This window comes from Triturus cristatus, chromosome 3_2 (assembly GCF_964204655.1).
Source record: "Triturus cristatus chromosome 3_2, aTriCri1.1, whole genome shotgun sequence".
NCBI classification, from domain to species: Eukaryota; Metazoa; Chordata; class Amphibia; order Caudata; family Salamandridae; genus Triturus; species Triturus cristatus.
This window is the reverse complement of record NC_140584.1, coordinates 543,557,269-543,580,651: the sequence shown is the minus strand read 5'-3', so window position 1 is coordinate 543,580,651 and position 23,383 is coordinate 543,557,269. Positions and strand designations below refer to the sequence as shown.

Sequence of the window (23,383 nt, the reverse complement as noted above, 5' to 3'; positions counted from 1 at the left end):
GCGACAAGGTGAAGGGTTTTACACACATACCCCATTTCCCCATTAGAGCCTGTGTTACGGCCGGTTGTCGGGTGGAACACAAGCTCCCATAGGAAACAATGGGAATCTGACTGAACAATGTTGTGTCACATCGTAATCGAGTCGGTCAGTCCCAATTCCAAGTCGGTGTCAGGTGGGAAGTTTCCGCCCGACATCGTAATCAGACCCTATACTTATCACCAAAATTGAAAAACTGTTTATCATGCTAGTAGTAATTTTCATTTTGATCACAGAAGGGGCCCTGCACATCAACCAGATACTTTGTACTTGATTTACAAGGCAGTGATGTTATAAATGTGATTTCGGATTATCCATAATCTATAAATGTTGATTAAACTGATTCAATCTTTGAGGTAATCATCTGACGCCATATTTATGCAAGCACTGTACATGTTATTTAACTTCATTCGTTCTTTTAAATAATATTTCTGACTTCATATGCAATCTGAAGCCAATGATTTCAAAATATGTCATATTCAGAGATTAACAAATGCAGAGAATATTACATACAGTTCCTAACATCCTTATTTGATTTTGCCAGCAGCCTAGACGAACAACTCAATTGCAAACCATGATGTCCACAAGAAATCAGGCTCACAAAGAATCACAAAGGGAAGTTAAAGGCATTGACTACAAAATTCATATTCACAATCATAATGATTTGATAAATATATAAAGTGCAGAATAAATACACGTACAGTTGTACAGCTTTATCTCTCGTGCAATAAACTGTAGAGAAATCTTAGGTATGTAGAAGGATTGTACATTTTAAAGATGAAAGGAGAGACCTTTCTTCGCTGTAGAAAGCATGCCAATTTTTTAGGCCATAGAAACTCTTGGTGAATACTTTAAATGCTCTCTATATACTTTAAGGATGTAAATCTTCCAGAAAACTAGCACATGTTCTTTGCAATTGATGTCCCCGCCACTGAACTCTTTATTGTAACTTTTAGCAGGAAGGATACATATTTGGCTGGGGTTCTCGCTGATGAGGCCATGTCTAGGACTAACTTTCCACGGATTCCCGAATCTTGGCGAACCCATGCATTCAGCCCTATAATTCATTTGTTCTGATTTCTCCCCTTTTTCCCTTTCAAGCATCACCGGGTCAAATACTTTGTCCTCCAACAGACTGTGAACTTTTGGACTCGACAAGTTCCATTTGTTTTGTTCTGCTCCCCTTTAATATTTCTATTATCCCTGATGTGTTTGTTCGTGATCCCTTAAGGATAACTGACCTCTTCCTCATCTTAATATGTTGACCTTTCAAGGCTGATGCGTTTCTCAGTGTTTCAGGATATTTTCTTTAAATGAGATAAAGCAGTTACACATTTCAAAGGAAACAAGCATTTGCAATGCAATAGGTCTCGCATTTGCAAGAGTTGGAGCTATTGGCATTGTAAATGACAATGCCTTTTATTTATGCGCCTTGAGACCCTCGCGGGTGAGTAGCGCGCTCTATAAATGTTCCTGATTGATTGATTGATATGCATTTCAGAACCTGCAAGCTGTGTGTAAACAAGCTCTTTGTACAACAAATGAATAAAAGGCATTGTCATTTACAATGCCAATAGCTGCTATTGGCATTGTAAATGACTATGCCTTTTATTTATTTGTTTTGAAAACCTGCATGAGTTCACGGAAGAGTAATATTGACAGGAGTAGTATTAATGATAATTTCGTATTATATACAACGCTATTACAGTCCCTAAGCGCTATAAATAATAATAGCTGCTGTGCCTCTGACCCAAGTTAAAGATACTCAATACCACAAAGAACTCTAAAAGGTAAGTCCTTCACTGCAGCTGGCGTTTTTCTGGCAGCCTGCTATCACGCATCAACTCCGCTCAAGAAGGAGCACAGCACAGACTAAGGGGCAGATTTACAAGCCCCTTGCCTCATTTACGCCGCCGTTTAGCGGCGGCGTAAATCCTTCGCCATGGTGCGGGGTACTTACAACGTGATGCATCTGGGGGATGCGTCACATTGTAAAGCCCTGCGCCACATGTAGCCCTGCGCAGGAGGGGGGGCGTTCTGGCGCAGGAACGCCTCCTAAAAGTGGCTGAGTGAAATCTACACTCAGTGACTTTTAGGCCCATGCTGCATCAAAACCCTGCGCCTGCCTGAAGCAGGCGTAAGGATTGACGCAGCATTAACAAGATAGGGCCCCCCAGACCATTGCTGGAGCTGTGTCGCGGTTGCTACGCAACTCCAGCAATGCGCCACTTTTACGGCACAGATGCGTCACGCATCTGTGCCGTTTTTGCCCCATGGTGCGCCGCATTGTAAATGCGGCGAATCCATGGTGGCGGAGCTGTGGCACACAATAACTGGCCCATCCCTGCTGATATGCAGGGATGCGTCCGTTATTGTAAATCTGTCCCTCTGTGCTCATTCATTACTTGGCCTCTCGCTGACACTTAGCTGATCAACTCAACAGAGCGGGCTCGACTCTGGGATTGAGTCCGATGTTGCACAAGAGAGCAGTGAATAACTCTAAATGAAATGATCCCGCATCTGCCGCAGATCAGTGAGCTTGCTTTCCTATGAAGGTTGATCAAAGACTTGTTACTTAAAGGCTGTCAGACAGGTCTGTTTATGATGAGGGAGTGCTAAGAGACTGTCAGTGTGCCTGGGGAGCTCTTCAGTCTCCTCGGTCGCAGTTCCTGACCCTACTCACCTAGGCGCTTACCTCCTTTGAGGGGTCCCCTTGTAGGTGGGTGTCCGATCTGCTATGGGCCAGCGAGAAATTAACTGCTAGACGCCACTTACGATGACTGAAGTGCTGTGCTCTAACTAGTCAGTAAGAGATGCTAAGGCTGATTATGGGGAGATGGGGAGCAGTGTTCATAAGTGATGAGGAAGGGGGTGCATATCTGATCAGGTAGTGGTGGAAGTCGCTGCTAGAGTACAGTGTACATGAAATGAGTGTACAACTCCTTATTTACTATCGAGAGACTACTAACAAAAGCAAATTTTAGCAGAGGACACAGTGTCCTACTAATATAATCAGTGCAAATCCATAAGTGACTAAATATGTTGTGGTCTTTGCGTCCAGTACCACACGCGCACTTGTGCGGGTGCCACCGGAGAACATTAATGAGCTAGTGCTCGGAAGGCATTGCAACGGTCATGAGTGGAAAAATAAATCAGATTAAAAGAAAAAAAGTAAGTGTTTCATCTGATCTATTAGAGTAAACGAAAAAAAAATAGAAAAGCACAATTTTATTAAACGAGCTGCAGATGCCGGGGATTGAACCCAGGAACTCTTACATGCGCTCTATCACTGAGCTACATCCCCAGATAGATAACTGTCCTTCTACCATTTCCTTGAAGACAGAGGGCATACATGCTCGTCAGTGTTTGACGTAGTATGCATCGAAAGTGAATTCTAACGTAAAATGTGTACGATAGTACCAACCCCTACATTTTTATGTGGTCTCACCGCATGTTCTGAGTTTGTTTTTGACTGTATTTTTGTGCACTGCCTCTCAATTTCCATATTTTTGGGGTTTCTGTATTTTTAGAGATTTTGGAATAAAAAAAAAATATAGAAACTGAGTTGTCTAATATTATTGTGTGAGTGATCGAGAAATGGTGAAACCAGACATGGTAGTGTCTTTTTATCCGGCCAGCGATCGTTATTCAATTCTACTAATTTCTTTAGCCATTATCAGCTCCAATTCAGCTGTATGGATATCAGTTTCGGTCTATACATCTATGAATGTTATTATTATCAATAATACATTCAGTAATAATAATATATGGCTATGGGCTATGTAGAACGTCACCCAGAAATATACATAAATTATCATCCATTTTACGTAGCAAAAGAAGCGGAGATGCCAGGGAATCGAACCCGGGGCTTCATGCATGCTCCGCATGCACTCTACCACTGAGCTACAGCCCCTTAGATGAATAGTGGTTGTACCGGAAGAGGATCATCTGTCTCACCCACATCTTCCGCTGTGAGTGGCGTGAAAGATTGTAAGTGATGGTCATCGTGCCCTCACAGAGGCCCCTCACTGCCAACAGCATTTCCACGCACTTTATCTCTTTTTAATTGTAACACAAACAACTATTTAGCAAACAGCATGCAGTGTGCTGGGCCATTTTGGGAAACTTAGCAAAATATTTTAAATGTGAAAGCACTGTTTATCTCTTTCCAATTTCGACGCCTCATCAAGGGTAGTAAGCGTTATATAAATGCAATTATTAATGCATGCTTGCTACAGTGCTTGTTATTAAACCTAATGTTTTCAAAATGTTCAGCCATTTATTGTTTTTGTATGTTTTATCATCACCGCATTCATGTGTCTTCGCAAATTAGATGAACAAAGGTATACCACAATGGTCTAGTTTGATTACTCGCTGTGTCCTCATATATATCTTGGAAAATGCAATTTTCTCTGGAGTAGCTCTTTTGTCGATGACGTAATATGTAAATATTCCACTTTATAGACAGGCATTCATTGGACTCCTTATTTTCTTACAAATCGGCTCCTACGATTGACGAGAATAGCTCACACCATTGACCATATTATCAATGCAATAAAATACGGAGAGAAAAGGAATATACTTTGCTATGGTATACCAAATATTTGTCTAGAAGGAGTGTAGTTGCCAGTACGTGCAACATAAGAGAGAGCTATTAACAGTTGACCAAAAATAAATAAAGTTAAGTTTAAAATGGAAATCAGCAAAATATTTCCCCCGTGATTATATTTGGTTCTGCTCATGTCTCCCCTTTAATCATTGTTTGATTCAAGGTCGGCAGCCGACTGAAGTTATCTCTAAATCTTTCATTGATTTTCTCAGATGTTTTTCTCTGCTGTGGCTAATCTAGCCAATTACACCCCTAGCAGCTCAGCAGGCATGCTGAATCAGTGATGCCCTTGTTGAATTGCATTCCCAGCTCGCTGTTTATCACAGCGCTGCACCAATCCTCAGAGACGCTTTCTGATTCCAGAGCTGAAGTTGCATTCCTGTAACATCTGTTACTGGGTAGGAACCACATATGGAATCGTACGGAGACCTCACTGTCGAAGCTTAATCACACCCATTTTAGCAGGCTGTCAGGAAACCCCAATTGCAGGACACTGTCAAAGAAAGCACAAACCTGCCGTTAAGACGGAAAACATTATACTATTGTGAACTATCTCAGGGGCATCCTTAATACAGCGCACAAGTAAAACAAGGCGAGGAGGGAGAAGAGGGGGGCCACGCCCCCAACCACAACCGGAGCTTACATTTGCCGGCAGGGTCTCACACGTCACTCAGGGAGGGGTAAACAACAGATGGCACACTGCAGGCAATTAAGTGCCAGGAAGCGGAGGAAAACTGTAGTTAGGCGCCGCTGCCTCGGGACTACAAGGAAGTTACCATCGGAGCAACAGCCAACAGAAAGCAAGAAAACAACAGCAATGCCAGATTTAAACCAATCGCAAGGGGCAGGAGAAATCACACAAACTTGAAGCCAACATAGAGATTACTTTAAGTCTCGCTGAGACAGCGCATGCAGCGCATGCGCTGCCTAACACGAGACCTAAAAAGTGTGGCTAGTAAAGCCAGGAAAGACAGAAGAGGATATCCGAGATACAGGCAACAAAAAGCTAAAACTTTACAACTGCTAATCTTAAAGAAAACGTTCACACTAAACAATACCATATAGTCTTACTCCATAATTAGATCAATTTGGGGGAAACTGCTTCTTGAAGGAATAATTAACATATAGTGTATTTGAAGTAATACTAGGATAATCCGTTTGAATCAGATGAATGGGCCATTGCACGCTTTATTACACTGTACTCGGGGCTTTTTACTATTCTAGTAAAGGCTATCAGATCCTGTTAATAACATCATAGTTAAGCTAGGGCTAAACATTGTTGGGCATACCAATCAGACAGAGCAAGATTTTCAGCCGTACTGAGGTATAAAACAACACATGAAATGTTGTTGTGTTTATTACTAATTATGATTTTTATAGTGCACAATCCAGCAATGGCATTGGGAGTGTTACTTTCTGAATATTTCCATCACAGATCAAAGTCTGACTCGTGTTTTTTGGTAGTGTGAGTTCAAGAAGTGAGCGTTTGTCATGGTATTTGGTATCACATTAAAATAAATCATTACAAGGCACTAACATCTTTTTTATTCAGGGACTCTCTGTGGTGCTCTATCGAAGAGCCCTCCAAACCAAAGCTATTTGGACACGGATACATTTTGTTTTAGGAACACTTTTCAGACTATTCGTGGATGGCATGACTGCCCAAATATTGATTGGTCAATGTCGTGGGTCCAGGACTTCAAAATGGCTACTGCTGATGGCAAATATGAGGAATAGTAGAGTAGAAGGTCCAAAATGCTATTATGTTTTGTATCTGAAAAAGGAGGGAAGCTGAGGAACCCTGGGGGAACTGAGTGAGCATACTATGGTAATAAAGGAGGTTCCCATTGGTAGGTTTATGATACGACACTACCACAGGTCTATAGTCATGCTTTTAAAATGAAGCAAAAATAAAAATATTCCAGCACTTTTTTTCAGGGAATATATAAGACATCATTGTATTATTCGATCTGTCCTTATGAACGAATCCATTAGAACAGTGGTGTAATGCTTGAAGTAGGAAAAAAGGTTTGTCTACAGTTGGCTGCATCCTGTTAATCTAGGGCTGGGACACGCGGAGCTGAGCACACAAGACAATATTAAAAAATAATCTGATATACCCAGATAAAGCCATTCTTACAACTGTAAAGCCATGAAAGCCAATATTTCTGTTTTATAGTGCAAAGTCTTTAAAAAAGCAATAGGACGCATAGTCAGAGCTCCAAAAGGATTACTTCTCTAGGGCTGTTTTTAGAATAGGAAACTGGGAATTCAGAATACTGTGATTAAAGATGAAAATGTTTAATTTGATTACCTGTGCATAAGGGTCCAATAAGATGGTCGTCATACATTACATAACCCTTCTTACTCCATGAGTGATTGAGTAGGTGAAGACTAAATACATGTTTCTGAACTTTACAACATACATAATGACTGTAAAGGTGTAGATAGAGGTGTCTTGAGCAATAGACCTAATGCTTGCATTCCATATGTTCATTGTATCTCCGCATAAATCACATAAATATAAACAAATAAAAATGAAGGGCCAGATGTATGACCCTTTTTTGTGCTCGCAAACGGGAGATCGGCCCGTTTGCGACTGCAAAAAAGGGTAATGGCATGTACAAATCCTAATTTGTGAGTCACTGACTCCCAAAATAGTGTTTGCGACTCTCGCTATTAGGAAGGGGCGTCCCTTCCTAATAGCAAGACTCACTGCCATGTACTATTGTTTTGTGACCGCATTTGGGCCGCAAAACACTGGCAGTTTACCACCTACTTCAAGTAGGTGGTAAACCACTCCCAAATGGGAAGGGGTACCCAGGGGACCCCTTCCCCTTTGTGAGTGTGTGAGAAAATATTTTATAAGGGCAGGCAGTGGTCCCAGGGATCACTGCCTGCCCTTAAAAAATGAAACTGAAAAGTTTTAAAATGCATCCAGTTTTCCTTTAAGAAGATGGGGTCACAAATTATGCTTGCCTCATGAATATTGATGAGGCATGCAATTTGCGACCCCATTGAGAACATTGTTGTACTTTGCATTTTGCGAGTCGCAAATTGTGAGTCGCAAAGCAACGCAATTTGCGAGTCTCAAAATGTAAGGGTCGTACATCTGGCCCGAGGTCGGTTGCTTTATTTAGCATTTCTGACTAGAAGCCTGGTACCTATAAGGTAATCTGGTACCTCAGACAAATTAATGAGGTATATAAATGTTGATAGTCACTTGGAATTCTAGTCAGAAAGCCTTTCTGACTTTAATTCTGAGTGACATTTTCCTGTGGGCAATCTTTACGGGCTATTATACCCACGGTCTTACTATGTGGCCACTTACTGTCAACATTTATATAACTTGTTGATTTGTCTGAGGTACCAGATTCCCTTTTAGTACCTAGCTTCTTATTGTAAGAGGCATATGACTCCATTCGATATCACATTCACCTATTAATGACACTTAGCCCTGATGAAGGTCAAGCAAATTATTTTAATGAAACGCGTTGGCTTGATGATGCAATTTATTGAATAAAGCTGATAACAAAATTGGATATCTTGCCGAACTCATTCTCTTTATAATAGTGAACAAACAAATCATCACTGGTGCATCATTCCATAAACCTCGTATGTGTGCTACTTACTAAAGGTATGGGATACAAGCTGGGCTCACAAACAGTTTTGTAACCCTGATATAACATGGAGAATCGACCTAAAAATTCACTCTCCACATAAATTGGATAAGGGAAACATTTCACTTTTTGTCCTTCTAACCTTAAAGTTACCTTCAGTTCAATATAAACGTTATGGGGACAGGGTTTCATATCCTGGGACACTGCATGAATTTCCAAGGCAAGGTTATTTGGGGAATTGCCTTATATATAAAGATAAGAGCAACATTGTTTGAGACCGGCTAGATGGCAAGTGGGTCTATTCTTCACCAGTGGCTGTTAAACATCTGCTTCTATCCTATTTTAAATCTACTTGAAATTTCTCAGAATCCTGATGAGGAAGGTAGCTCATCCCACTAGTAGGTAGACCTGTCAAAGAAGACCTTCTTCTGCCATCTATACATAGAAATACTAAATTACTATCTTGCCCCACTTCGCTCTTTCCTTACCAAAACTTCTCTTCTTTTCATCTCCATGAAAATCATCACTAATTTTATGACTTGTGGTTAGGACCAGGCTCTTCGAATATGGACACTCATGGCAGAGTAGTTATCTTTTTGCAGTTTAGTTATAGGTTCACATTCTGTGACTATTCTGACAACAAGCATTGGATTGGAAATCTGTAACTTTTTGCCCAAACTTTTTTTGTCCATTAACTCTAGTTATGCCTGGAATGACTCTCTATGATGTAACCAAAACCCCACAACACATAATGTTTGAAAATAAGAAAGTAGATTTCCTTCCTCATGTAGCATTGATCAGCGGGAAGTTCCTTTCCACCAAAAGCTTCATTAATATTGGACCTTCTCAGGCCAAAGGGTTTTAAATGATAAAATACTTCCAACTAAAGTTTGCCATTATGTAAACTAATTTGTAAATCAGCCAACTTCCAGTTGTCCATGACATGAACTATGGACATCATACCTAGTGCTGGATTCAAAACGATGACCTATGTTTTGGTCCTGTCCACATTGTAAAATGGGAAACAACCCAAACGGAATCTGTTTTAGCCCTCCTAGAATAGATGCTTCACTTGAAGTTAACCTGTTTGCAATATCTGACCTCAGGCTCAAAAATGTACAACATCACCTCTATCCTCAAACCATATTCTTAAATTTAATTTAAAGTAAAGGTATTTAGAACTATAGCCCTCAGCTAGTGGAAAGCTGAAATTCTTCGGGCGAGTAAAACTATAATTTTTTGAGCAGGTTTGTACAAAGAATGGAGACTCCTAAACTCTTACTAAGACAGGAGTTATCCTAATACTTCTCCTGATTGTTCATGGCTATCTGGAACTCATGGCCAGCTGTCATACAAATGCAGCCATCTTTGATGGCTTTGAGAAAACACTTCCATCACTATTTTAAATGAAAAAAACCTTATCCTTTTTCCTTCCTTCTTAACATACTCCCATTTCTCATCCTCTACTGTTTTGCGTGTGCATACTTCCTGTTCTCAACAGTTTAACCATAAGTGTATGTAGCTAGATTGCCATGTAAACATAGCCTTCCCCATCATGTCTGCAACAGTACTCTAACCACCTTAATTGACTGCAAAATATTTCACTTCATCTTATGCACTGCACTTATTTTAGTTCACACATAAACATTATGTTTAAAAATTATGAATAACCAAAAACCTATTTGTACGCTGTGATGAAACAGTATAGGAGTGTGAGAAATTGTATTTCGTATGATTTTTTTAATGTAATCCCTTTTTTCTTTAGGACCAACAAGGTGATTGTGTGCCTTACTTTCCATTCAACTGGTATAGACAAAGTTTCACCAACAGAATATGATTCAGGGCATAACTTTAATGAAGAGTTATAAAATAACAGATTAGTGTGAAAGATGCAATCTTCTCTGTGTTTATCAGCAAGAAGAAGTAAGAGAAATTAGGGTACAGAGAAGGAGGAGAAAGTAAGCGAAATAGCTCAGAGGGGTATCATGCGTAGAATAGAAAAGAGGGAGAAAGAGCACATGTTTTTTCTATCACAGACTGATTAGTCCAGGGAAGAGAAATTATGACTAGTGTTGGAGAGAAAATGGAAAGGAAAGAAGGTTGAATCTGGGTTGGTAGAGGAAAAGGTATTGGACCTAGGCTCAATAGAGGTCGAATTTAAGTGCTTATAAATAGGTACGTTTTTAGTTTCTTGCTGAAATAAATGAAGTGTTCTTGGTATCTCATTTCTTCTGTAAGCAGCTCTAGTGAAGGACTGGGAGATGGCTAGGTTACATGCTATTTACATTTTGTAGATTTCCAGAATTCTCAATACTGAGTTTACCTATTTGGGCAGTGAAAGACATTGCAGGCCAATATGTATGCTGTGTGTTGAATCATTATGGGAGGTGTTGGTATGGGTGTTCAGAATTGAGATTAAATTATGAGAGATTATGTGAAATTTCATGAACCTTACTTGATAGCTTCTCGCATGAAAATGAACTTGAGGATATACCTCATGAAAAAGTGCCTTTAGTGAGATGTTTTCTGCATGAAGTAGGCTCCCATGTGCAAAAATCATGTGAAGTTTCACATCTGCAAAATGTTCAATTTCACATATTTTGTGACTTTCTTAGACCATAATATTGTCTAAGCCTCCGTGACAACACTGACGGCTTTCACTGTGGGGGTCGATCTGTGATGTCATCCAGAATTATGTGAATTCAGATTTCTGATGACTACACAGGATGGTTAATTTGAATTATTATTGGAATTAATCTGGGTTTGGGCTAAGAACCTGAGCTGGCATCCATTTTTGCATCTTCAGATGGCATAATTTCAGAGGAGAGTAGACAACTTGGACGGAGTAGATATCGGTTGATTGAGATCTGAGCATGGTGTACTCAGATACCAAGTTCCTTCCTCAGAATTCACAGCTGTGCAGCTCTATATACAAGTTGAATAACGCTGTAGCAGTAATAGATCCATTTGAAACTCTGCAAGTGATCGGGATTGGGTTGGAGGAGGACTGACTAATTAATAGCTACTAGTGAGGAAAAAAGTAAGCCAACCAAATCACGACCTTTCCTTTGAAATGCATGCAGTATTTAAGGATTTGGATGAGCCTATGATGATTAAGGGTATTTAATACCACTGATAAAATTAGAAGGACAAGGAGGTAGGTACTGCTCTTGTTCAAGATGCAGTTACGGTCATCCAGGACTTTAAGTGTTGCATTGTATGCGATGCAACCTTCATGAAACCAAGACTGGCTAGGGCGAGCTGACAGGCATTTTTTCAAGAACCTTTCCCGGATGTGGGGATTTATGAATGGTCTGTAGTTAGAAAGACCGTTGAGGTCTGCCTTTAGGCTTTTGTTTCTTAAACAAGGAGGCGTTATTTGTCCAGTGTATGTCTGGTAAAATGCCTTCTATTAGTAATTAATTCTTAAGATGACACTATGTTGTTTGGGAACGGATGACTTTTTTTATTACTTTGGATGGGATGGTGTCATCATGATAGAAAGTTGTTTGTGGAAAGTGGAAGCAGATTTATTTCTGGCTCAGAGGTAATTGTGTTGGGAAGGTAGTTTCTTAGCAATAGCATTTTATTTACAGAAATGTCTTGGATGTCAACATTTAATGTAGACTGATTTGAATTCATGGTTTGTCGAGCTTTGATCTTTATAACATTCCATCTATGATTTTCCACTGGGGCTTTCAGATTAGGTAGGCATGCAGCCACTTTGCCAGGTCTCTGTTATCTTTCAGATTTTCATAGATCATTTCTATTTAGTAGAAGTTTATCTAAAAACCAAGGGTTGTGGGCTTTGAATGTTGTTTTCCTTATATTGTCTACAGCTTGTTGAATAGTCGTGCCATCAATTATGATAGAGGTATTTACGTCACTAACTATTCCTAGTTTGGCAGTGGCTATATTTATTGCTAGTGCTGGTGTCTCTTCTTAAATGTTATTAAAAGCATGTTGTTAAGAGTGGTGTCACCCTCTTAAAGTGCTTAGGTTTGTAGTGTAAAGGTGTTTCCGTGAAGATAAAGCAGTAGCGGCTCCTCGAAGGAGTGCTGCGGGGCGGTGGAGCGGGGCGAGTGAGGGGCAGGCTGAGGGTTAGTAAACTCTGGAATTGGGCCGAACGGAGTTGAGTAAATAAATAAATAAAACGAATTACATTGCGCGCGCCGCATAGCATGTTGCCTTAGGGTTTTGTAGACATATTGAATAAGTGATTTATTACATGGACTTCTTTAAGAATATTGAAGGAGAAAGTTGTGATGATTTAAATAAGTTGGTAGAAACTGGAAAGGTTTTGTGTCACGTATGAATAGGTGTAGCAAATGGGGCAAATTTCAGATAGTACTTGTAGCAGAAAAGTGTCTCATTTTTACAAACTCCGCATTCATTGAGTATGTGCATCCCCAGCCCCATCAGTATTCCAGAGTTGCGGGCCTATTACGAAATACAGTAAATTCAGATACTGGTACATCTGAGGCAGTGTTATTCACAAGTCATGTACATCTGAGATAAACACTGGGCCTTTCAGAGGAAGAGACCTATTGGGAAATATACTACAGTGACTCAAAATGCCAAGCACATGAATAGATGTCCTGTCTACAATCCCGGGATTCTCCTCCTTAAGATAGTACATTGGTTTAAGACAATATGTAACTCCTTGATCGGATGTTTAAATCACAGAGGGGCAAAGTAAATCTGTCACCTCTAAAAGGTGTGGATATGGTTTTTATAGGACAATACCATCACTCCCCAGCAGTCGTCCTGTACTTTTTATGGGACAGTAGCAGCACGTTTCAGGAGTGCTGCTGAGTTTTTATGGGGACATAATGTTAAATCATTGTAATAATTTAGGGATCTGCAATGCTGACACAGTAGCTTCAGATCATGAAGACAGGACAGTAACAATATTTTTAAGGCGTGCCACTACACACTTATTTGGAAAGTGGCAGCATTTCGGAGCAGGGTTGCTTTAGGTTCAATTGGACAGTAGAAGGATCTCTCAGCAAGGTCATTTTTTCTTTAATACTGCTGTAATGTCAATCTTAGCCGAAAGATTGAGAATTGCATGGCTTGTAGTCTGAACTTTTACCCATCTGAGCAGGTATGATGCATACTGGGACGGTACATGCATGACATTTTTCATGATCTCTCACTCTCGCATACCTCTCAGGTGAAAAGTACTGTCAAATCCTTACCCGCCTTTCAGCAATACATCACAAAGCTATTTGTGAATGGATTATATTTCTGAATATGGTAAACAGAAATATTGCCTGATTTTTTTACAGTATGGTCACGATAAAGTGTGAACCACAATATCCTTGTCAGCATGACATAAATATTGTATCATTAATATAGTTTACAAAAACATCAGCCCATTGGGTGTAGATTTTCTGTTATTTATTCCAATTCCGTGATTTTTTGTAGAAGATATCCAGGACACAATATTTATGTACAATGATATTCTGCCAATGGTATGCTGCTACCACGCCCGTATGGTGGCTAGATTATGCGCGAACAATTATATGTAGTTTATGTAATATGCTGGATAAACATTGAAGTTATTGCTTTGAGATTTATCAGTCTTATACTTTTAAAATACACAACTAATTTATGTATGTACCAGTCAGCTCACTTCTTCTAAAGATTTAATTTCCTTGAATGAGGCATCTAGTATGGGGAAAAAATTATTTCCTGTTACCCTGTCCCGCATCTTTTACAATCAACAACAATAGGGATTCCAGAATGTTCTTTTATTTGATGATGTCTGCTTGTGTGTTTTTTAGGCCTTTTGAGACATCACTCAGTGGATGGCCAGTTTAACACACACAGCACATTACTGGTCGACACTATCGGATTTTAGAGTTGGTCACTGTTTAATTTCCAATGAAATGTGGGCAAATAGATGTTGGCCCAACATAGGTCAAAACATGATCTATCATCCAGTTCAAACTCCGATTTGTAGCAATAGTTCTAGATTATGAGAGCTGCAGCAGTCCTCAACCAAATATAAAATGGAACCATATGTCAGCAAAAGGCAACACTACAGGAATCTAAATACTAATTTGGAAAATATGCAGGTGCGGATAAGGAACGGAAATTAAGAAAGCAGCTTGTTGTAGAATATGAACCAAATGTTAAAAGAGACATCTTTGACTGCGGACAAATCATTCGCTTTTGTGAAGACAATCACCAAAAAATCTAATACTGCTGAATTTGCACATGCTACCATATTAAAACATATTTCAAAATAATAAACAACCTTACCCCTTAAATGACGATCCCAAGTTCATTTGATTCCATGTCATGCATTCAAACTGTGAGGTCATTTGGCATAAACTGTCACTGTCACAAAAATATCTAGAATTAGAACTTAGATTAATTGATAAATCTCAGTAGTAATTTAAATTATGAGCAAATGTCTTAACTGGTCAGGAAACAGAGAGCTGCAAGCTATGATGTCAAGTGACCAAATGAATCAAGCATTTTTAACCTCGGAAATAAATGTCTCGGGCATTTCCGGAGAGGCTTTGCCCAATCAGATAATAATGCGCTACAATTCGGAAGCATGCTTTCTTTTTTTGTGTGCAATTTTAACTACAATAGAGAGTTGTGAGAAAGATGGCCCATGTTGTCTTGTGTAAGTACGTTATGGGAGCACTGCAGTCTTTATTTCTAAACGAAGCAAGCAAAGTTTAGAAAGAAAATTCATAAAACATAACTGGGAAATCTCAAGGTGAAAGAACACGCTACTCATTAGGAATTTGAAAACGCAAATTAATTGTTGATAAACTAGTATGAAAAGTAGTATTGAGTACAGTGTTGGGACAGACACAAGCATTGAGTAATAGCATTAGGATTCTCCGGTCTCTCATTACTGGGATTTAAATGTGCTATTAGTTCTGAAATAGAAATAACAAAGAAGAAATAATGACCTTAATGGTTACATTGATGATTAACAGTAAAAATTACACAAAATAACTTATCATGAGTGGTCCCTTAACTGTAGTTACCAACCCCATCGGAATTATAAGTTATTTTCTTAAAACGGCGGCAATCTTCACTGTAAAGGCCGGGAGAAAATGTGAAATTACCAGGATAGCCAGAACCTGAATTACCAACACTCCTTCGCCCGATAATTCCTCAGTTTTCAGTGAATTCTTGCTCCGCTGTTAGGAAAAACAGCTAAATTCTTCAGCAGCACTTCCTCTGCTTCAACTCCTGGTGCCTTGGTGGAAAAACACAAGCCTAACTTCCACACAACAGCAGGAAAAACATAAACCATTGTGTTTGTTTTTTCCTCCTCTACTGAGGAAGCTGAGCCTGGATTAGCCCTGAGAGCAAGGGGTCTTGTCCGAATATACAGTAACTCTCAAGGGGGGGTGGGTTTTCCTTTCATTGCAGCTACAGCAGGAGCTGCTTTCAATCACCACTGTGTGACAGATCCACCTGCTTTTGTTTGTTTGTCTACTCCCATGGGTGCTAACAGCATTATTGCCCTTATCTGCAGGGCAATAATGGGTGGTAAATACTCCCTCATTAGAAACGTCTTGTGCTGTGCGGTGCGCCAGTATGCACTGGGCTTTGACTTCTCTAATGACCAATCCATAGTCATATCAGCTTGCACATTTAGGAAGTTTGTGTTATGCTAGATCACATTTGATTTAAATTCATATTTAATTACTAAGCTCATGAAATTCATATTATAATACTGTCAATAAAAGCATTTATGTATTGCACATATCCTATTTATTACAAAATTCACCCTTAATAAAATACACGGATCATTCTTTATATAGTTTACATTTGACTAAATGAATTGAGTGGAGCAGACTAATTGTGACCGAGTATTTGATGAATTCATAAATATAAATGCATATGGAATTATTTGCCATCATCTCATAATTAACCTCATTGAAACATTTTTACAAGTTATACCACTATCCTCTAGGTAGTGCTACAGAATTAGTCTCCAACACTCTTGGAGGTCGTAGTACAAGGTCACGTAAGTCCCCAAGACATAGTCTGTGAGATTTTAGACTGCAGTGTCGAGAAGATAGAACCTTCTATAACATAGCCCATCTCAGTTTCTTTTAAATTAGCAAAGGAGCTATTCAGCTAGAATGTCCTACCTTAGAAAGGCTTTCTAACACTCCTCCGGCCAATATAAGTGCAATAAAGCAGGCCTGCAAGCCAGCCAGTATTTCAGAAGACCGACCGGTTGTGTACTACCCTGCCCTTTGCGATGTGACTCATGTTCTAATCAATTGCAACACAAAATGTATATTCACAGGTCACAAAATGCCCTGCATCATTATTATTATTGACGTAGGAGACATTTTGCGATCCCCTGCGAATGGCTCAGAACACAATGAATGAGGTCTGTGAGTGATCTCTGTCCCTGTGTTCGCATTTCATGTATGTCAACATTTGTTTGGTGAAAGTAGACTATGACCCTTACAGGGACAGCTGCTTTAAAAATAGTTGTTGATATCCAGGGATTACATCAGTGGACGAGGGGCCTGCATTAGTTCCCTGGTTGTCTGTCCTAAAGTGCATGTGGCACAATTCTCAAAGGGATATGGCCCATGTGGATAGCTTCCACTGGGATGGTCAGTTATCATCCCATGTGAGGTGTTGGTAACCGATCAATGATTTACAGCTACAACTGCAGGGGTAAAACTGATACATTAGGTAATGACTCCTAAATAGAAGGAAAAGACTCTATTATGTCCTCTCCTAATTCCGATTCAGAATAAGTCATAAAAATTGCTCTGCAAGTTAGAAATACTATTTTAACTCTTAAAATAACTTAGTACAGCATGCCATAGCTTTTTATGGTCGCAAAGCCTGTGATTTTGTGAATCTCAGTCTTCGCAACTAGAAGAACAATCTTTTGTAAATCAGGCCCTAGATGTTTAGACCCCAAGCAGAAATTACAGATCTTTAAACCTAAACCTTTAAACCTTTAAACCTAAAGTAGAAATGTTAGGTATGTAGACATCATGCAGGTATGCTATCTCCCTCTTTGTGTAAAACTGACCAACAGGTTTTCGTTAAAAAACACCCATTGCATTTATTTTTCTAGGCTACCCATGTACATACCTACCTAACAATGAACAAATGTTTACCCTACAAAAGTTATACTATCAAGAAATGATACAAGCAAGCAAATATAGTCACATTTTTATTACTATGCCTTTGAACCAATGTACCTCCATTTAACAAGTTCATTCCAAACAGGTGTCATATTCTGCCTACAGGGTGGCATTTTTTACGGACATGTAGAATTTATAGTCAAGATGTTAATGATCTCAGATATCCTCATATTTGAGAAATATCAAGGTTTTCTAAGTTTGTTTATTTAAAAAATGTATTCCCCTCATGCATTTAAGCATGGTGGTAGAACTCGTAACGTCCTCCTAACTAAAATTCTCTCTGTTCTACTGTGTAATCCTGGTACATCTGCTTTAATTTTTTTTTAATGTAAAAACGGAGTATTATTTTTTTGCAATACCAAAACACATTAACCTTTTCTTCTTAATAATCAGCACCTCTTTCCATAGACTAATTTGAAAAAAATGTATATGTTTTATCATCATATGTTCAATGCCAAAAAGAAATTCTGAGTAGGGACACTTAAATTACCGCAGACAGAAAATATGGGTTTCCTCATTTGTCACCGAGGTTTGACCGCCTCATCCATTAAAGTGTCTATTACTATTATGCGTTTACAATATCCTGCAAACCACCTCAGAAACGAGCTGTCTCTCCCGCCGTTTTCCTGGTTTGCAGTGAGCAGCTGGTGCTGGGCTGTGCCACTACGTTCTGCAATTCCACAAATTCTTGCTGTAATGCTGATGTAATTAATTCCTTCAGGGGTCTTGGTTTTTATTAGAAGTGCCAGCCCGATGCCTTTACAGCAGGAGATTTTCTTTAACTTTCTCCCGGCTGGCAGTTCATTTGTTAAGAGTCCTCCCCCGCCATCCCCACTGTAGTTGTTCCCCTCTGTTTTTTTTTCATCGAGCAATCCATTTTTCCCGCGTGGTGTCGTTAGTCTCGCCACCCTGCGCACATTCTGCTGGCCGGTGACTGATGGGCGTCGCCAGCGAAACAGTGCAAACCGTTGCGCAGAATTTATACCCGGAGCGTGGCGAGGTTCGTAAACATATAAAAATGTATTTGCTTGTCCTCCGGAGTTTGCCCGCTTGAATGTAGGCCGTGACGTTGAATAATGATAATAGTCCTGCGGAATTTTAGGCATGACTCACAGCGTGGAATCCGTGACCAGTTCAACATGAAAAACTCCAGATTCATAAAACTGGCTTGTTAACGGATTTATATGGTAATAATTTAGAATATCTGAACTATGAAAAAAAGTAACTTCAGCCTCAGAAATTATTCTTTGAATAAATGAGGTTTTGGGCTGATGTTCAGAGTGTGAAGTGGAATAAGCGTCAGTAATGGGAATCACGCAGGGCCGAAACCTCTAAGTATTTTTTCACGCCTAAATTCAATGTTACTGCACACAAAAAAAGACAATTTCCAATCGTGATTAACTAAATGAGGGCCGGTGGTAATGTGCCTTCTCAAACTATGGGCAACCTGGACTCAAACGTGCACAGCTGGGGGGTTAAATACTAACTAGGTGTACATATTTTCACAATTAATCAAGAGAAATTTTTCTATATTCAGTATGCAATTTATTACTCATTGCATAATTCAAGAATACATTACAGCTTCACAAAATTAAATTATTACCAATACATCTTATATTATTACAATATACATTGCATTATTGTGAGGCGATTGAAGATTACAAATAAAATCCAGCCCAATGCATTTCGGGACTGCCTGTCCCTTCGTCAGGGGCGAACCTGTAAAAATGTATACGACAGTAAAATATTTTCCGATGCACAGTGATAGAGCCATCATAATCATGAGTTCAACTTAATAACAGTAAACACTACATTTTTACAGGTTCGCCCCTGACGAAGGGACAGGCAGTCCCGAAATGCATTGGGCTGGATTTTATTTGTAATTTTCAATCGCCTCACAATAATGCAATGTATATTGTAATAATATAAGATGCATTGGCAATAATTGTATTTTGTGAAGCTGTAATGTATTCTTGAATTATGCAATGAGTAATAAATTGCATCCTGAATATAGAAAAATGTCTCTTGATTAATTGTGAAAATTATGAAAAAACTTAAACCTAGTTAGTATTTAACCCCCAGCTGTGCACGTTTGAGTCCAGGTTGCCCGTGTGGAACCTGGCCACTTTTGATTCCTGTACACATGTCAGGCAGACATTGGTCAAACGTAGCACGCAACACAGTTTGAAGCATTCAACCATTAACATTCATACTATACAAAGCAGGTGTGCATAATCCACACTTTCATTATATTCTCAAACAATGGGGCATATTTTCTGGCCCCTATACTAGCCCCTATCGTTGTGATGGTGATACGGGCTTCGCCTTATTTACAAGGCAGTGTTAAGCCACTTAACGTAGCTTAATGCTGCCTTGTAAATACGGTACCGTTTCACACTGTACTTAGAGCGACAGGGGCAGGCAATGGGTGTTGTGGTGGGCGTTCCACCGCAACACCCATTGATTTTGATGCTGCCCCCTATTTACAAGGGTTGTGTAAATACGAGGCAGCACCAAAATTAAGACCTGGGAAAATCCGGTCTTAAACTGCCAAAACGAGGAGACATGCTTTATTTCTCCTCGTTTGTGCAGTTTCCATGTGTGCTGTGTTGTGCAACTCACATAGAAACAGCAAATTGCCATTGATTATTTATGTGCAGGAAGGTGACCCTTCCTGCACATAAACAATCTTTCCCTCAACGCAGACAGGGTGCAAGGGTGCCTACATTGGCGCTAGGCTGCTAAGTTTACCACCAGTGCAGTGGGAAAAGCAGGCCTGCACCATATTGTTGCAAATATGATGCAGGCCTGCGTTTCTGAAGTGGCGGAGTGCGGCATTAAGCCAGGAAGGCTAATGCCGCACTCTGTCACTTTGTTGTAAATTTGCCCCTATATTCTCAACCTGTATTTAAGAATACAGATATCTCGCAGAGATCATTACATTTCTGCAACTGCACATTTACAGCGAATGTTGGGTTTGTGGGCATACCTGTAAAAGAAGGTGAAGACCCACAGACGTCGATTTGTGAGTAATCAAATACCTCTTGCAGGTAGTTTACCACTCTGGAAAATAATCAAAAGCTACTGTTGTCAAGGGCAGTCAGTGCATTTCCAGAGTGGGCAAAGCATATATGCATGGAAGTGGGAGAGAAGGCACTCACATATATTATAAGTGTGTAGGGAAAGGGTTTCTTCATGTGGACATTTATGTTCTCACTTGAAAAACAGCATAACTAAATAGTTAATTGTGAAAATACCTATTTGTGTCCCATTACACAAGCATGATTCTCAAAAAAGGAGGAACAGGGGCTGTTTACAATAGGTCCAGCATACATAGCCCAGGTACAAATGAATAGATATGAAAGTATGCAGTTCCTAAAAAGAGCTAATAGTGAGTAGAGAGATGTACGTGTCCCCGAAGTCAGGAGGAGAGTTCTCCTTAAGGAAAAAGACCCTCACACATCCGGCAAACTAGCTGTCATATGTCGTCAGCATGTGGCCCAGATGTCAAGTGTCATCATAGGGTCTGCTCCGAATCGGGGCGGCGCTGCAATCCCCGATCGGCGACCTCAGTGGCGCCTTTTAGTGGAGATCTTAATTCCATAGTTGCCGGTGGGTGAATGCAGGTGAGGGCCCTAAAGTGAAGAAGTGTGTGGTGAAGGAAGTGTGTTAAAAATAAGTAGTGGGAAACCTAAATAACAACGTTTATTAAATGACGGGGGTCCCACTCTTAGAGTAAAAACAATAAAGTGCGTAATATTCCAGTTAAAATGACTGTTTTACGCTATGGTAATGTGTGGTCAACATGTTTCTTCCATTAGTTAAATAACCGCAATTCTTCAGGACCAGGTGATTCACACACTTATTGGTAGTGGTAGTGACTACTATGGCACTTACCATACGTACAGCACCCTAATAAGTGGTAACTAGTGAAGGTGAGGAACAACGCCTGAAAAAGAAAATACAGGGACACAAACATACATGTAAATAACATGTGCATTAATACAAATATTGTAGATCTCATCTTAAAAACTGCAACCAACAGTTGTCATGCAGTGTCAATATTAACCAGGTGTTCAGCTATATGGTGGTGCTAAGTTAGAACACCCTTAAGAAGTGGACTAAAAGTAGAAGAAAAAGTTTTTTTTGAAAATGACAAGCCCACACTGTGATGAGTGCTCTGGCAGAAACTACAGATTGCCCGATGAGGGGGGTACGCAGTGGCAACAGAACAGTGGTATAAACTAATTGGAAAAAAACCCTCACCCTCGAATACAGGACTACGATATCCAACGAGCTGGCGCTGGATGCAGACACCGGATAGTACAGTGTCCTATTGATACAGAAAGCGGCGAACATAAAGGAGAAGGAGAAAGTGCAGCCGCGAAAAGTTGTTGTGAGAACAGTTCCCTTTGAAGCTCCACGGACAACGTATAACGTATAAATCCACACAATGTGAGGACCCAGGCGCTAAGACCTGCACGGGGTTACTTACAGAAGTCCGAAGAACGGGACGCCTTCCCACCTACCCTAGATCCGCGCCGACTCGGGGGACGTATCTCGAATCTTACAGGGGGATTATCAAGCGGTCTTCAGCCAATAGGACACGCGAACCAATTGGTTCGTCAGAGGGATGGGAGAAGAACTAGTTTGCGGAGTATACTTCCGGTTGAAGAAATAAGAAAGAGAATGTGTTAACATTTGCGTGTCACAAAACGTGCTGCGTCACTACCAGGAAGTGACGAGAGAAAGGCACGTAAATCAACAGCAGTAATACGCGGGAGGCCCTTATAGGTTGTCAAAGCCAAGGGTTGTCATAGTAACCCTGTGATGTTGGGGGCGTGTCAGTCCGAGTTGTTAGAAAATGCGGCACTGCGCGGTTCAAGAGAAGCTAAATAATGCGGTCGCGAAAACACGGTACAATGCAACCGTTTCGCCACCACATCGTATGCCAGAAAAGTGACGTAAAGGTATCGCAGGGTACCTAGTGACAAAAGGCTACTGTAATGTAGTGTCTAAGTATAACAGCCTCAACCAAGTTCAGAACATCCACTATAGACAGACAAGTGGTGGTATGGTCTACTATGTCAGATATTAATGAGGCTGCTCCAGGGGATGTCTTCATTCAATCCTTCAATATGGGATGATAATCTCATTACCCACCTTTGTTCTAGTGTGAATAATCTTGCTTTTGTAACATTTTTAAAGGATTGGAGAACTACCCACTTAAAAGAATCTGGAGAGTGATTATTCTCACAAAAGTGCTTCGTCATCCTAGTGTTCACTTTCTTGCAACGGAAATTACTCCGATGCTCAATGATTCTAGTCTTCACTGGTCTCGTCGTCATCCCTATGTAGGGGAGATTGCACGGGCAGGTTATCAGGTAAATGCAGTAAGCAGTGTTACAGTTAGTGTGTGTTCTGCATTCCCACGTGACCCCGTTGGGAAATTCGATGTCCTTCGTTATTTTAGTTAGAGGGCAAACCACACAGGAACCACAAGGGTAATGGCCCCTGACAGGTGGAAGGTTCCATAAAGTGGACTGAGTGGTGCTCATTGGTAGTTTGGGTCTCGTATGTATCAGTCTCTCCTTCAAATTAGTAGTGCGTTTGAAAGCAAAACGGGGGTTCGGTATTGTAAGTTCCCCGGTATGGAGGATACCCCAATGTTTCTTGATGATTTTCTTAAGTTGTGATGAGTTAGGAGTGTAGGTAATCACACAGGTAAGGCACAAAAAAAAACTGATGACTGCCTTACCTGTGTGATTACCTACACTCCTAACTCATCACAACTTAAGAAAATCATCAATAAACATTGGGGTATCCTCCATACCGGGGAACTTACAATACCGAACACCCGTTTTGCTTTCAAACGCACTACTAATTTGATGGAGAGACTGATACATACGAGACCCAAACTACCAATGAGCACCACTCAGTCCACTTTATGGAACCTT

The 23,383-nt window shown here is 40.1% G+C and overlaps 1 protein-coding gene across 5 annotated transcripts in view; it reads right to left on the bottom strand.

The window, feature by feature from the left end:
- WT1 (WT1 transcription factor) overlaps window positions 1–23,383 on the bottom strand; it is a 250,847-nt gene that overhangs the window by 76,702 nt on the left and 150,762 nt on the right. For 3 of the 5 annotated variants that reach the window (XM_085648255.1, XM_085648257.1, XM_085648256.1), the window contains exon 4: window positions 14,536–14,613. The exons of the other annotated variants lie outside the window; for them this stretch is intronic. In XM_085648255.1, the coding sequence (XP_085504381.1) occupies window positions 14,536–14,613 (78 nt within the window). The remainder of the gene's footprint in view (window positions 1–14,535; window positions 14,614–23,383) is intronic. 5 annotated transcript variants of the gene reach the window in all.